This window comes from Heloderma suspectum, chromosome 6 (assembly GCF_057233095.1).
Source record: "Heloderma suspectum isolate Gila_16-S chromosome 6, 16-S_ref, whole genome shotgun sequence".
In the NCBI taxonomy this organism is placed as follows: domain Eukaryota; kingdom Metazoa; phylum Chordata; class Lepidosauria; order Squamata; family Helodermatidae; genus Heloderma; species Heloderma suspectum.
The window spans coordinates 86532554-86545125 of NC_139463.1; the positions used below are offsets into that span (position 1 = coordinate 86532554).

Genomic DNA, 12572 nt, shown 5'->3' on the forward strand with positions numbered 1-12572 from the left:
GGGTACCGAGCCTTTGTTTTCTGTTCCTGCCAATGCACCATGCCTCCATGACCACCACCAAAGGTTTTAGGTGCACAAGCACATGGGATTTCTCAAGCCATGCCACATACTGCACACCAAACACCAGCCCTCCTTTCTCAACCAACCAGCATTTCTCTGGCAGATCTGAACTGTATACTTTCCTCTCTCAACCCTTAAGTTCCTCTCCTAACTAGTCACAGTGTAACCAAACCAAAGTGCAATCAGGTCTCTGTGTTTGATGTGATTTTGCAGCTCATCATTTTCTCCTTCAGGTGCTCCCCTGAATTTAACAAACATTTCTTGTCTGTGCGTACAGGGTCATCCTTTTCGTTCATCTATCCATTGGGATGTATAAATGTGAAGTATACGCTAAACGTCCTGCATTGGAAGCACACCCTCTATGTACAAGTAACTGAGCTGTTCCTAAATTTTTTTTTAAAAAAAATTGAAGTCTTGCATACAGATGTGGTATTATCGGGGTGGGGACTCCATGCAGCAATCCCTGAAAGCGCTCCCCCTCTGTTACTCACAGGGTTAATTTTGTTCGTATATTGCAGCGTGGCAGGCATCATGCTGACTGCAATGCTCCCCAAGCCATTCCGTGCTCTGGAGGGTTTCACACATGTACAAAAAGGAACAGAGGTCTGTGCTTACTCCTTTCCAGTCATCTCTGCCATACCAGACAGTTTGTCAGGTTCTCCCACACTGCCTGGTTGCCATACAAGGCCATACCTGGTTCCCCACCTCGGTGGCTGAATCCAAGGGATTCAGAAAAGAAAATGGGCAGCAAGGAGAATGCCCACACCCAATCAGAGGTGCAAATTCTGTTCCCCGAGGTACACAGGAGGAGGAAATGGTTGGCTGGCTATTGTAGTGTTTTCTTTCCTTCTTAAGCAGAACAGAGCACATTACATGGATTTTGCAGCAGGAATCAGCAGGTATACGCCTGTAAAGGAGTGTATTTTGGATACTCAGAACATACTGGCTATGCTTACTCATGAGTAATCCAGTCCGTCTTACTTGTGAGTAGCCATTCATAAACTGGTTTTTTGTACTGACCTGCTTCTTGCTGTTATTTATGAGGACTTTTGGAGAGGGATGGCTGTGGCGATGCTTAAGCAAAGAAATGGGTTTTGGATGCTCAGAACTTGCTGACCGGGCTTACTCCTGAGAAACTCAACCCTTCTTAACTGTGGGTAGATATACAAGCTGAATTTTTGTCCTGTGCTGCTTCCTGCTGTTACTTCTGAGTAGGTATACAGACAGAGGAGCGCTTGTGGAGATGTTCGAGGTGGATTTTGGATGCTTTTCTATGTGGCTCTGAAGATATTATAACATGCAAAGTGGTTGATTTTGGATGCTCTCAGAACTCGCTGCTGAGTTTCAAAGACTGCTTTTCTCTGTGGCTTTGGGCATATTTATTTATTATTAGGCTGTGTGAATACTCCCCGCCCTTTTGCACTCATGATCTTAATGTCACTTGATTTTCTTACGCAATAGGACAGGTTATGGAAACAGGACAATGTGGGTCCAAATAAGTGCTTTTGTGTAGATGCGTGGATTCTCTCTCCCACTCCCCACAGTGCACTAATGATCTTAAAGTTTGTATGCCTCAGTTTCCCCTGTGGGTTGCAGGCTGCTGGGGATTCAAGACTGCTCCATCTCTGGTGGGCCCTTGGCCCATCTGCCCCACCAGCCTCAATGAGCACCAGCTATGACTGCTGCACAAAACTGCAACAACCTTAAATTCTCCTGTGTACAAGTTGTGTATTTAGGAAAGAAGCACTATTGTCCACCTGCAAATTCAAAGGAAAAAAAGGGTTGAGTTATCCAACTGTTCAACTAAAAAGAAGACTTGGCTCACAAGACTTGCTCCTGACGCAGCTACAGGGACAGAGGGAGCAGAAGAGGAGGTTGGGGAAAGTAAATCTTGGAAATAACCCCTGCAGTCCCCCACCCTCAGGGAACAACACAAAACACCTGGAAAGAAGCAGGTGACAGGTGTGCATTTTCCATATAGTTTAATCTAGCCCAGTCACTGGACTCTGCTGCAAGCATTTACAGGAAAGGGAATTGTTGATTTCCATCTTGTGCCAAGACTGACATCTGCATCTCCCACACTTCTCAGCCTTTATTCTCTAGAGGTCTGGGGGGCTCTCTGGAACAAATCTGGGGCATGTGCAGGGGCCTGCAAGGAGGAGTCCCATTGTGAGAGCAGAAATGTGCTCATGCGACATGGGATTTAACTCACAGAACTGGAAAAGGCGTTGTAGGCCATCTAGTCCACACTCCTGCTTGATGCAGGAAACCCAGAGCTAAAGCACCCCCAACAGATATTTGATTTATACCCTGCCTTTCTTCCAAGAAAAATGTCATTCCAGGTGGCTCTTCAGATTCTGTGTTAAGGCCTCCAGCAAGAAGAACCAAGCTCTCCGTTCTGTTAACTGCTTCTATTGTTGAACTACTCTTATAAGTTATTATGATTTGTACTGTATCTTTATTATGTTGGGATTGGTGCTTTTGCTGGATTGGGTTTTTAAGATTTATTGTTGGATTTTGTTTTATTGCATCACTGATTTTGTACAACTAGGTATATAAAACATTTAATACAGGCTTCCCCAACCTGGTGCTACCCAGATGTTTTGGACTACAACTCCCATCAGCCCTGACCCAAATGGACAGTGGTCTGGGATTATGGGAGTTCTAGTCTTAAACATCCGGAAGGCACCAGGTTGGGGAAGACTGATCTAATAAGTACAAATAATAAATAAGTTTCGTTTCTCCTAATGTTCAACCAAATCTACCCTCCTGTAATATATCTTTGCCCTCTTCTATGCTATGTCATTCTTCAACACCTAAAAAAGTGGGAAAGATGCAACCATTCTTTTCAGTTTTGATCTGGCAAGTGAGGCATGGAGAAAGTAGCAGCCATCTTGAGCGAAGGAAAATATTGTGAGGCTATGCATCACATTTTGTGTATCACATGTTATGTATCACCATGTATCCATTATATGCATCACATTTTATGTATCCATTGAATGCATCACACTATAAATGAATGAGTGGTGTGAGGGTTGATGGGTTCCAGCAAGGCCATGAACTATGGAGTATTGCGGGTCCCCAAAATCCTGCCATATGCACTTCTGGAGACTGGGTGAAGAGGCCCTTCCAGTCTGTCCAGAGTCAGTAGCTTTAGCGTCAGCAGTTCCAACATCCTGTGGAACAACAACTCGAAATAGCAGTTACAACATCCTATGGAAATAAGCAAGCTTCACCCAGGGTCCTTGCACCATCAGCAATAAGTATTACTGACTGTGAGTCAACATCTAAAAGGCAGGACAATAATAGAAAGAATCTGTGAGGTGAACTGGTAACTGGAAAAATGTATATCAAGTAGGCATAACAAAAGTCCCTGTCGTAGTTCCCAGGACATCAGAAAGGCGTGCACCTTGGGACCCCACATTCTTTGGAGCAAAGTCTCACTGAATGGGATTTGGCCTCTCATCGAAGTATGACTGGATAGGGACAAAATGTCATGTCTGTACTGGTTTGAATTTAAGTGCAATTTCTATTTGCAAATTTTTGTGAACTAATAAATTGGCTTAAGATGAGAGGAGCTCTTGTGGGCAGCCTCATGACCCCAAGACTTTTGTGGCCCCTGATCTGACTGGGACTGATCACCCTAGATCAGACAGCCTTGGGTTACAATATATGCATGCCATCACTGAGGAAAGAAACTTAGAGCACAACCCTATGCATGTTCAGACAGAGAAAAGGCCTACAACTCCCAGTATTTCTCAGCCAACGTGGCTGGCTGGGGAATACTGGGAGTTGTAGGCCTTTTCTCTGTCTGAACATGCATAGGATTGCACCCTTAGGCAGGAATTGGATGACTTTGCTCTTGCATGCTCTGTTTACCCTTATCTGGATTCCCAAAAGCTACTGATAATGGGCAAAACTGTTAAAACTAAGTGTGCAAAATTTGGATCTTATAACAGTTAAGGCAAAACTACACTGTATTGATTCTGTGTGTGTTCTGTTGCTTATGAATTTAATCAGTTTGCTAGGCCCAGCCACCCTGCTGGAAGCCAACCGGTGGACCACAATCTACCTTCTGTCTACCCTTGCAGTAAGGCACTGTAAGACGCAACCACAATCGATGCAGGAGCAGGCACTGATGTAAATTGTAGAGAGGCAGGCAGGTCCAGTAAGCAAGACAAGCGTGCGCGCGAGAGAAGCAGAAACTCCGTTTCAAGTCAAAAGGTTACATAATGGAGAAAAATCTGGGGGCTCACATTGGTTTCCAGCAGAGCATTACCAGCCTTCACACACTCAGCCAGCTGAAGCCCTGTGAGAGAGAAAGACAGTATTTCAGTATGACGGAAACATGCTCGAACTCCATTTGAGCCTCTGAATAAGAGTTCTGCAAGTCCCCTTTAAATAACAACAGGGCAACATCCCATCAACATGTACCAGTCTCTGCGTCAGGGAGATAGCCTGGTTGATGTTCTCCTCACTTTCCCCCTTCGCTCTCCCTGCTGGCTAGTTGTGTGTTCCAGTGCAGGTGTCTGGGTGCACAGTTTTTAAAAGCCCCCACAAAATGGCTGACAAAATGGCAGGGTAGCGAATGTATAAGGCAGCCTTATCTAGAGTGAGACCACTGGCCCATCAAATGTGAATGGCAGGTGACAGATGAGAAACAAAGCTGCATTTTAAGTGCAATGAACTGATTGTATGGAAAGACTCTTAAAGGATTAGCAAGAAGGGGGCAAGGTCATATGTTCCATGCCTAGGCTGGCCTCATCCCCAAGCCCAAAGCATCGAGAGGTCATTAAAGACAGCAGATTGGAAGCAGGTAAACATCTGTGGAGCAACAGTGGGTAAGCAAGCATTCCTGTTTTGAGCTGGACTGGTGAACGTGCTTTTGTGACTGGCCGCTGGTACCCAAAAGACATCCGTTCCTTTCCTCCTAAGTCACCCCTCCCATCTCTAAAAATCAAAACAGACTGCCTATCTTACACCATCTTCAATAGGTCACTGCCTTCCCATACCTAATTCTGAAGAAATCCCCAATACGGGCCAGAGGAGAGATTAGTCATGCTACCCTGTCCAAAGTACGAGAATGCCAGTGCTGGGCCGGAATTTCAAATTTCAGTTCTTAACTGGACCTGGAGTTACACACAACATATCCCAACCCCAATGCAAGGAGTGTTGAGCTGGGATGCAACTACAGATGCAATTGCTTGCGTACAGGTTTTTCAACCGAAAAGTGTATCTGCAGCAGGAGACTAATTGGACCAGAGGCTCAGGGGGGCAGGGAAGAGGGTACTGTTTTTGGAACCTCATTCTTCAGGCTCAAGTCTCTGTAGCCCATCATTCTTCCTCACCCCTTTCTCAGGTTCCCCTGCCCAGCGCCCACAACATCTCACCTGCGGTCACGTGGAGCCAGCTGAGAGCTTTATCTTCCAGTAGCTCCCATTCATCCCTCTGCCCTGCAGCATGGGAATGGAGCCACAGGATGGCCAGCACTGTTGCCCATGTGTCTGGGGCCACCTGGCGGTAGTGATTAGGAAACAAAAGACACACTGAGCCCTGGTCTCTCATTGAACCTGTGCAGACATAATGCTGCAGCTAACCATGCTTTGTATTCTTTAATAATTATGTAGCTTAAGCATTACATCTTAAAACATTACATCTGAATAGCTAGACAGCGGTTACACTTTGGCCACAGACCAGGACCAGATCTACATGACAACGGAATGAAAGTGCATCGGGGTATTATCTGGAATTTCATGAAATCGGCTTGGGTTTGTCAGGGACGTACGAAACAAGAAAACTGGACATACAGCATCAAAAAACCACTTTTCCAGTCACGGGCTTGAAACTTTGGGGTTGGGTGGGCAGAGTCTGGGAGGAGAGCTGAATGTCATCAGCCCAGGAAGTGCCACGCGGCAAATGAGAGAGGCTTGTTTCTCATCCCTAGCTCCCCCGAAGAATGGGAGAGCAAGTAATACCAATTCTGTAACTAGCCCACCTTGCCCATTCAACAGACTGCTATACCTCCCTGTTAGAATGGCGATTTACATCAATGAGACTAACTAGCCTGCCTTGCTCATTCATCGAAGTGCCACAGCACTATTCCTCCCCATCAGAATGGCGATTTACTTCAATGGGACTAACTAGCTTGCCTCGCTCATGCATAAAAGCACCACAGGGCTATTCTTCCCTGTCAGAATGGCGATTTACTTCAATGGGACTTGCTGCCCTCCTATAGGATAGCGGGGCATAGCGGCTTCCTCCTCCCCTGACTGATTTATGAATGAGAAACAGCGGAGAGTGGAGCTGCTACTTTGCTCCCCACTCCACCATCCCCGCTGTCTCTTGCTTGCTTGCTCCCTCCCTGTCTCACAGATGACTTCAGAAAGGCAGGCTGCTTGTTGTTAATGGGCAAAGAGGTTACAGTGGGAACTGGGAAAGGAAGCCTCCAAAAGCCCCTACTGCGAATGGGAAAAAAAGGGAATTGTGGGGGGGAGGGCGGCCCCATCACTTGACCATGTCATTGCCAGGTCACAGCCACATCACAGAGGCAGACCCAGGACTGAATGCAGGGGGATGGGGCACACAGCAGCGGGACTGCTTGAGGGCTGCTTTAACTTAAAAAACTGGAGGAAAAGGAGTTTCTGAAAATGCATCTATTCAGGACGAAAGCTGCTGGATGGCTGTGGACTGGAATGATGTCATGTGACGTATATGACCTCGAAGTGCCCCCGCTCCGCACTAAATCGGCTTTGAAGATGGTCCCCAGGATGGCTTAGGGAAATAGGAAGGTGCCTTTTATTTATTGCATTTATTTATTTATTGCATTTATACCCCGCCTTTCTCCCTCTCGCAAGGAACTCAAGGCGGCTTACATTATCCTCCTCCTCACCGTTGTATCCTCACAACAACAACCCTGTGAGGTAGGTTGGGCTGAGAGTCTGTGACTGGCCCAAAGTCACCCAGTGAGCTTCCATGGCCAAGTGGGGAATAGAACCCGGATCTCCCGGCTCCCAGTCCGTCACTCTCACCACTACACTACACTGGCTCTCTTCTACACTACACTGGCTCTCTCTTACACTGCCTTATACTGGGTCAGACCCTGGTCCATCTAGCCCAGACCTGTTGACGTGGACTGGCAGTGGCTCTCCAAGGTTTCAGGTAGGCTTTTTTCCAACTCTACCTGGAGATGCCAGGGATTGAACCAGCAAGTGCTCTATCAGAGCTACAGTCCCTCCCGGAAGTAGGGCATAAGTTGACCATTGTTAACGTCTGCACTGTGCAAACCACGGCGAAGGCACTCAGCTTGTAAGGTGACAAGAAAGTCTCCCTAGTGTTGCCTTTGCTCAACAAGCTAAACCATGATTGCACTGTTGGTGTGAAGGGAAATTATGTGTATCCAAAACACAACAAAATTGCAATATAAATACTAATATTCACACAGAATTACAACAATTAGCAGTCCAAGCATACACATCAATACATTACATATGCATAGTCACAATACTGATTTCCAAATCAAAGGCTGTGCAAATTAACAATACAAATATCCCAGACAAGTTTCGACCAATCTGGCCCTCTTCAGTGGGATAAGTTACAGTCAGGGCCAGAAATATTGGAACAAGGATAACTGTTTTGGCAGTTGGCCTCAGTACACCACCACATTGAAGTTGAAAGGAAACACACCTAGATGGGAGCGAAGTCAGGACTGTCAGCTGTAATTCAAGGGGTTTGACAAAAGTGGGGCACTAACCATTCAGGAAGGACAGCCAGTGGCATACCGAACCACCCCCATCATTGGGGGCTCATAAGTAATGGAACAAACCAACATCATTTCAAACTTAAGGATCGCCTTTAATACCTGGATGAAAATCCTTCGCAGTCAATGACTGCCTGAAGTCTGGAACCCATGGACATGACCCAATGCTGAGTTTCCTCCCTTTGCCAGGTCTTCACTGTAGCTGCCTTCAGCTGCTGCTTGTTTGTGGGACTTTCTGCCTTCAGTCTTATCTTCAGTAAGTGAAAAGCATGCTCTGTTGGGTTGAGATCAGGTGACTGACTTGGCCATTGAAGAACATCCCACTTCTTTGCCTGGAGAAACTCTTGGGTAGCTTTTGCTGTATGTTTTGGGTCATTATCCATCTGCAATATGAAGCAGCGTCCTATCAGTTTGGCAGCATTTGGCTGCATCTGAGCAGAAAGTATAGCCCTATACACTTCAGAATTCATCCTGCTGCATTTATCAGCAGTCAGGTCATCAATAAACACCAGTGACCTGGTTCCATTGGCAGCCATACATGCCCATGCCATAACACTGCCTCCACCATGTTTGACAGATGATGTGGTATGCTTTTGGATCATGAGGTGTTCCTTTCCTTTTCCATACTTTTCTCTTCCCATCATTCTGGTACAAGTTAATCTTAGTTTCATCAGTCCAAAGAATCTTATTCCAGAACTGGGCAGGCTTTTTTAGGTGTTTGCTGGCAAAGGCTAATCTGGCCTGTCTGTTCTTGAGCGTTACCAGTGGTTTGCACCTTGTTGTGAAGCTTCTGTATTTACCTTCATAAAGCCATCTCTTGACTGTAGATGTTGACAACGACATGCCTACCTCCTCAAGAGTGTTCTTGATCTGGCTAGATGTGGTGAAAGGGATCCTCTTCACCATGAGCAGAATTCTGCGGTCATCCACTTGAGTTGTCTTCCGTGGTCTTTCAGGCCTTTTGCTGTTGCTGAGCTTGCCAGTTAATTCCTTCTTTTTCAGGATGTTCCAAACTGTTGTGTTGGCCACCCCCACTGTTTTTGCTATCTCTCTGATGGGTTTATGTTGTTTCCTCAGCCTACTGATGGCTTCCTTCACTCACATGGACACCTCTTTGGACCTCATGTTGGGAGTTCCAGTGAACAGCTACCAAATGCAAATATAACACTCAGAACCACCTCCAGGCCTCTTATCTGCTTGATTGGTCATGGGGTACCTAGGAAACAGGCCACACCTGGCCATGCAGCTGCTTGCCAGCCATTCGTTCCATTACTTATGAGCCACCAACAATGGGAGTGTGTGTATACCACTGGCTGTCCTTCCTGAATGGTTAGTGCCCCACTTTTGTCAAACCCCTTCAATTACAGCTGAAAGTCCTGACTTCAATTTCAATGTGGTGGTGTACAGAGGCCAAATGCCAAACAGTTATCCTTGTTCCAATATTTCTGGCCCTGACTGTATAAACAATAATTACAGCCCTTATTAAAACATGATTTAACATGTTTATGCTAATTTACAGTAATGTCCCGGGTATATCTAACATATGACAAAACCATGATGCAGAAAGCAGCACAACGAATCCAAAGAGGAACCCACGACCAAAAACAACTAGAACATTCTCACCAAACAGGATTAATTCCTTTTGTCTGTAGCAGCTGTTTACCATAATGGATGGAAGGAATTAATCCTCTTTGGTAAGATCCTTTTAGTTTTTTTTAAATTGTGGGTTACATTGTAAATTAACACAGGATTGTTTTATTTCTTTACATGTTTCAGAATGTAGGAGGGAATGTTCTTTCCCCCTGTTCTTGTATGCAGTTACCAGTCGCATGATGTGGATTTCAGATTTTGTATAGATAACAATTACTGGTAAACTGATGTTTTATTAGTATATATTTATCTGATTATTTGGGTATGACATATTATCTCACGTATCTCTAAGATTGTGGATTTTGCTTTACAGGTACCATGTAGGAATTCAAACATTATGTTAAATCATGTTTTTATAAGGGTGTAATTATTGTTTATATTTTCTCCCACTAGAGAGGACCAGATCAGTCAAAACCCATTTGGGATATTGGTATTTTGTATTTGTACAGCCTTTGATTTGGAAATCAGTACTGAGACCATATATATGTGATATACTGATGGGCATGCTTTGACTGCTAATCAATTGCTTTAATTCTGTGTGGAATATTAGTATTTATATTAAAATGTTGTTATAATTTTCCTTCAACCTATTCTGGTTTGGTGATGGCAAGTGGTTAAGGACAGAACTGTTTTTTGGTGTTTGCACTGTAGGCATGGCAGTCTTAAAAATGGAGAAGGCAAGAAACAGTTATTAGCGCTAACCATGTTACAAAGCCTTGCGTAAGTATTCACCTCCCTTTGATGTTTACACATTTTGTTGTGTTACAACCTGGAATTCAAATGGATATGATTAGGCGTTCTTGTCACTGACCTACACAAAATAGTCCATAATGTCGAAGTGTGGAAAAAATATACATATTTTACAAAACGATTTACAAATAAAAAACTGAGAAGTCTGGATTGCACAAGTATTCACCCCCTTTGCTGTGACACCCCTAAATAAGCTCTGGTGCAACCAACTCCCTTCAGAAGTCACCTAATTAGTTGAATGGAGTCCACCTGTGTGCAAGTCAAGTGTCACATGATGTCAGATTAAATGCACCCATTTCTGGAAGGTCCCAGAGTTTGTTGGAGAGTATATCTAAACAAACAGCATTATGAAGACCAAGGAGCTATCGAAACAACTCCGGGATAACGTTCTGGAGAAGCACCAATCAGGGTTGGGTTATAAAAAATATCCCAAACTATGAACATCCCCCAGAGCACCATTAAATCCATTATTACACAATGGAAAGAATATGGCACAACCACGATTCTGCCTAAAGGAGGCTGTCCACCAAAACTCAGTGGTCAGGAGGGCATTAGTCTGAGAAGCAATCAAAAGGCCAATGGGAACTCTGAAGGAGCTGGAGAGATTCACAGCTGAGATAGGAGAAACCCTCCATGGGACAACTATCACTCAGATGCTCAACAAAGCTGGGGTTTATGGAAGAGTGGTAAGAAGAAAGCCATTGCTGGAAAAAACCCATGTCAAATCCCATTTGGATTTTGCCAACAGGCATGTAGGAGACACAGCAAACATGTGGAGAAAGGTTCTCTGGTCTGATGAGACCAAACTTTATTTGGCCTTCCCACAAAACCCTATGTGTGGCACAAAGCCAAGAGTGCTCATGCCCTGAGAACACCATCCCCGCAGTGAAGCGTGGTGGTGGCAGCATCATGTTGTGGGGATGCTTTTCATCGGCAGGGCCTGGGAAATTGGTCAGGATTGAGGGAAAGATGGATGGAGCCAAATACAGGACAATTCTATCTGTGGCAAGACTTGAAAAATTGCTGTTCACCAATGGTCCCCATCCAGCCTGAGAGAGTGCCTCCTTCCTTACCAACCTCCCCAGTCACTGAGGTCATCAGAGGGTGGTTCTTGGTGGTTCCATGTGGACTTATGGCTCGGTTGGAGTCCACCAGGAAAAGAGCCTTCAGTATGGTGGCCCCCTTCCTGTGGAACTCCCTGCCTTTTAAGGTCAGCACACGCCAACGTTGTGTTCCTTCTGCAACTTCCTGAAGAGATTGTTATTTTGAGAAGCCTTCCTTGAGTGACCAGCCATGGTTTATTAAATTTGGCCTTATCAGAACTTGTCTCTTTTAAAATGTTTTAACTGTTTTAACATGGTGTTTTATTCTTTTATCCTTGCTGTTCACCACTGCGAAATCTTTTGATGTGGAGTGGTATATAAATAGTGTAAATAAATAAATAAACGAACCTGGCAGAGCTTGAACAATTTTGCCAAGAAAAATGGGCAAAAAGTGCAGGATCCAGAAGCACAAAGCTGGTAGAGACTTACCCCCAAAAGACTCACAGCTGTAGTTGTGCCAAACGTGCTTCTACCAAGTATTGACTCAAAGGGGTGAATACTTATGCAACCAACAAATGCCAATTTGTTTTTGCTTAATTAACTTTTGTGCCACAGTACAAATATTTTGCACCTTCAAAGTGTTAAGTATGTTGTGTAAATCAAATGGTAAAAATGCCAATTAAATCCATTTCCATTCCAGGTTATAACACAATAAAATGTGGAAAAGTCAAAGGGGTGAATACTTATGCAAGACACTGTATATCTGCATTGGGAAATTCCATCAGAAATAGTAAGCAATCGTTCTTGCCTTGAGTAAGTCTAGATAAATACATCCCTGAGACAATCCATTCCAACTGGAGATGTGCAATCAGTTGAAGAATGGCATCTACTGCCCACAGTAGATGCTACTGGCATTCAATCCAATGCCAAACCTTACCCCTCTCACAAACTCACCTGGGCAGGTATTTTACTCGAGATGTCAACCTCACTCAGGCCTAGGATGCTAGCCAGGCCAGATTCAAGAGGCCAGGACCCATCAGCATTCTGCAGGGAAATCAGGCTCAAGAGAGGAGATTCCTTGTCCATGGGGATAGGCTCATCATCTACAGGGGGCAAGGCAGACTGTCAAAAATGATCCACTAAAGCCCTCTGATCTAGACTCGCACTATGGAGCAGGGAATTAACCCTTTCTTCCTCCAAAATCCCTCCTCCCACAGCTGCTATTTGGCCCCCAAAGTGACATTTGCAGAAGGAAGTTGCTTCTGGAGAAAAAAGTAGCACTAGGACAAAGGACTTAAGTGGGAAAGCAGCAT

The 12572-nt window shown here is 44.8% G+C and overlaps 1 protein-coding gene across 3 annotated transcripts in view; it reads right to left on the minus strand.

Annotated features, from left to right (window-relative positions):
* Nucleotides 1–2026: 2026 nt before the first annotated feature.
* Nucleotides 2027–12572, minus strand: part of LOC146341703 (von Willebrand factor A domain-containing protein 5A-like) — a 37507-nt gene continuing 26961 nt past the window's right edge. Inside the window, exons 17-20 of one of the 3 annotated variants that reach the window (XR_014783870.1) lie at nt 12214–12362; nt 5451–5574; nt 2765–4369; nt 2027–2644 (exon numbers count right to left, since the gene is read on the minus strand). Coding sequence is in view for 1 of the 3 variants with exons in the window: in XM_084805186.1 (XP_084661312.1) it covers nt 2153–2209; nt 4317–4369; nt 5451–5574; nt 12214–12362 (383 nt within the window). In the remaining 2 variants the exon portion in view is untranslated. Of the gene's footprint in view, nt 2645–2764; nt 4370–5450; nt 5575–12213; nt 12363–12572 lie in introns of those variants that run through there. The other 2 variants (XM_084805186.1, XR_014783871.1) reach the window with 2 other exon arrangements.